The following is a 1,152-nucleotide window of genomic DNA, read 5'->3' as shown; positions in this document are numbered from 1 at the left end:
AGACAAGTTGCTGTCCTTTTGTTCTTCAGTCTAGTTGTGGAGGACGTTGCTTCACTGGCCCAAGTTGGCACCATCATTGCGCTCTTCCCAGGTGAGGCACATCAGTCGCCAGCTTCTGGACGACCGCTCACTGCGGCTGCTGGCCGCTCACGCTGGCTGCCGGCCACACAGGGTAGCCCATGGCAACCCACTGCAACAGGGACTGCAGCCTACGCCATCGCCAGCGACCCATAGCAGTCCAGCTCCAGGTTGAGCTGTCGTTCAGCATCTCAGCTGTGGAGGGCAGTGTCACTGTCCCTCACATGTGGGATCCGAACCGGGGCCCTCTGGCGTCCCAAGCCAGCCCTCAACCATCGCGCCACCCGGCTGGCCCTGGAGCTTTTGAGTACAATAAAATCTGTGTTTTATACATTCATTCTGTTTAATTCTTAGTCCTTTAGTTCAGAAATTAATTAAATTGGAATTAAATAAATGAAAAATGTTAAATCCATAAGGAACAGATTTAACTGGACTCTGAATTAGTTCTCTTAAAATTTATAATAATAGTGAAAACAAGAGGAGAAAGCAACCATATTTTGAAAGAAGAAAAACGTTTACTAACCTTGTTAACTTGTGTTACAGGTTGCAAAGTTAAATGATGCTGAGAGGGAGCTCTCTGAAATTTCTGAGAGACTAAAGGCCTCAAGCAGAGGTACGGCAATGACTCATTTATAAATATTTACTGAGTGTCTACCATACGTAGTGCACTGTGCGAGGCATTGGGCTACACTGGGTAATAACATATACAGAATATGAAGCCTTGCTTAGGAGCAACAGCATTTTGGAACTGGAAAGAACATTATAAATTATTTTGTGAACCTCTTTACTTAATAGATGAAGGGAATGAGGCCCATTGAGGCAAGGGGACTCCCCACAGTCTCTCAGCTCTAACCTTTTTCCTTATTCCTAATATCTGTAATGTCCTCTGCCCAGCCCTATGTTAGCGACTTTTCTTTCTTTTCTTTTTTTTTTTTTTAAGATTTTTGTTGGGGAATTGGGGGGATGGGAACAGTGCTGAGGAATTGGGGTAAGGGGAACAGACAAGTTGCTGTTGTTTTGTTCTTCAGTCTAGTTGTGGAGGACGTTGCTTCACTGGCCCAAGTTGGCACCATC

The 1,152-nt window shown here is 45.2% G+C and overlaps 1 protein-coding gene across 1 annotated transcript in view; it reads left to right on the top strand.

The window, feature by feature from the left end:
* The window catches only part of SLC4A1AP (solute carrier family 4 member 1 adaptor protein), a 37,546-nt gene that overhangs the window by 23,447 nt on the left and 12,947 nt on the right, over positions 1–1,152 (top strand). The window contains exon 6 of the mRNA XM_019658376.1: positions 622–691. Within this exon, the coding sequence (XP_019513921.1) occupies positions 622–691 (70 nt within the window). The remainder of the gene's footprint in view (positions 1–621; positions 692–1,152) is intronic.

This window comes from Hipposideros armiger, unplaced genomic scaffold (genome assembly GCF_001890085.2).
Source record: "Hipposideros armiger isolate ML-2016 unplaced genomic scaffold, ASM189008v1 scaffold_0, whole genome shotgun sequence".
Lineage (NCBI taxonomy): Eukaryota > Metazoa > Chordata > Mammalia > Chiroptera > Hipposideridae > Hipposideros > Hipposideros armiger.
Note: the sequence above shows the minus strand (reverse complement) of the source record. Positions and strands in the feature narration are given on the sequence as shown.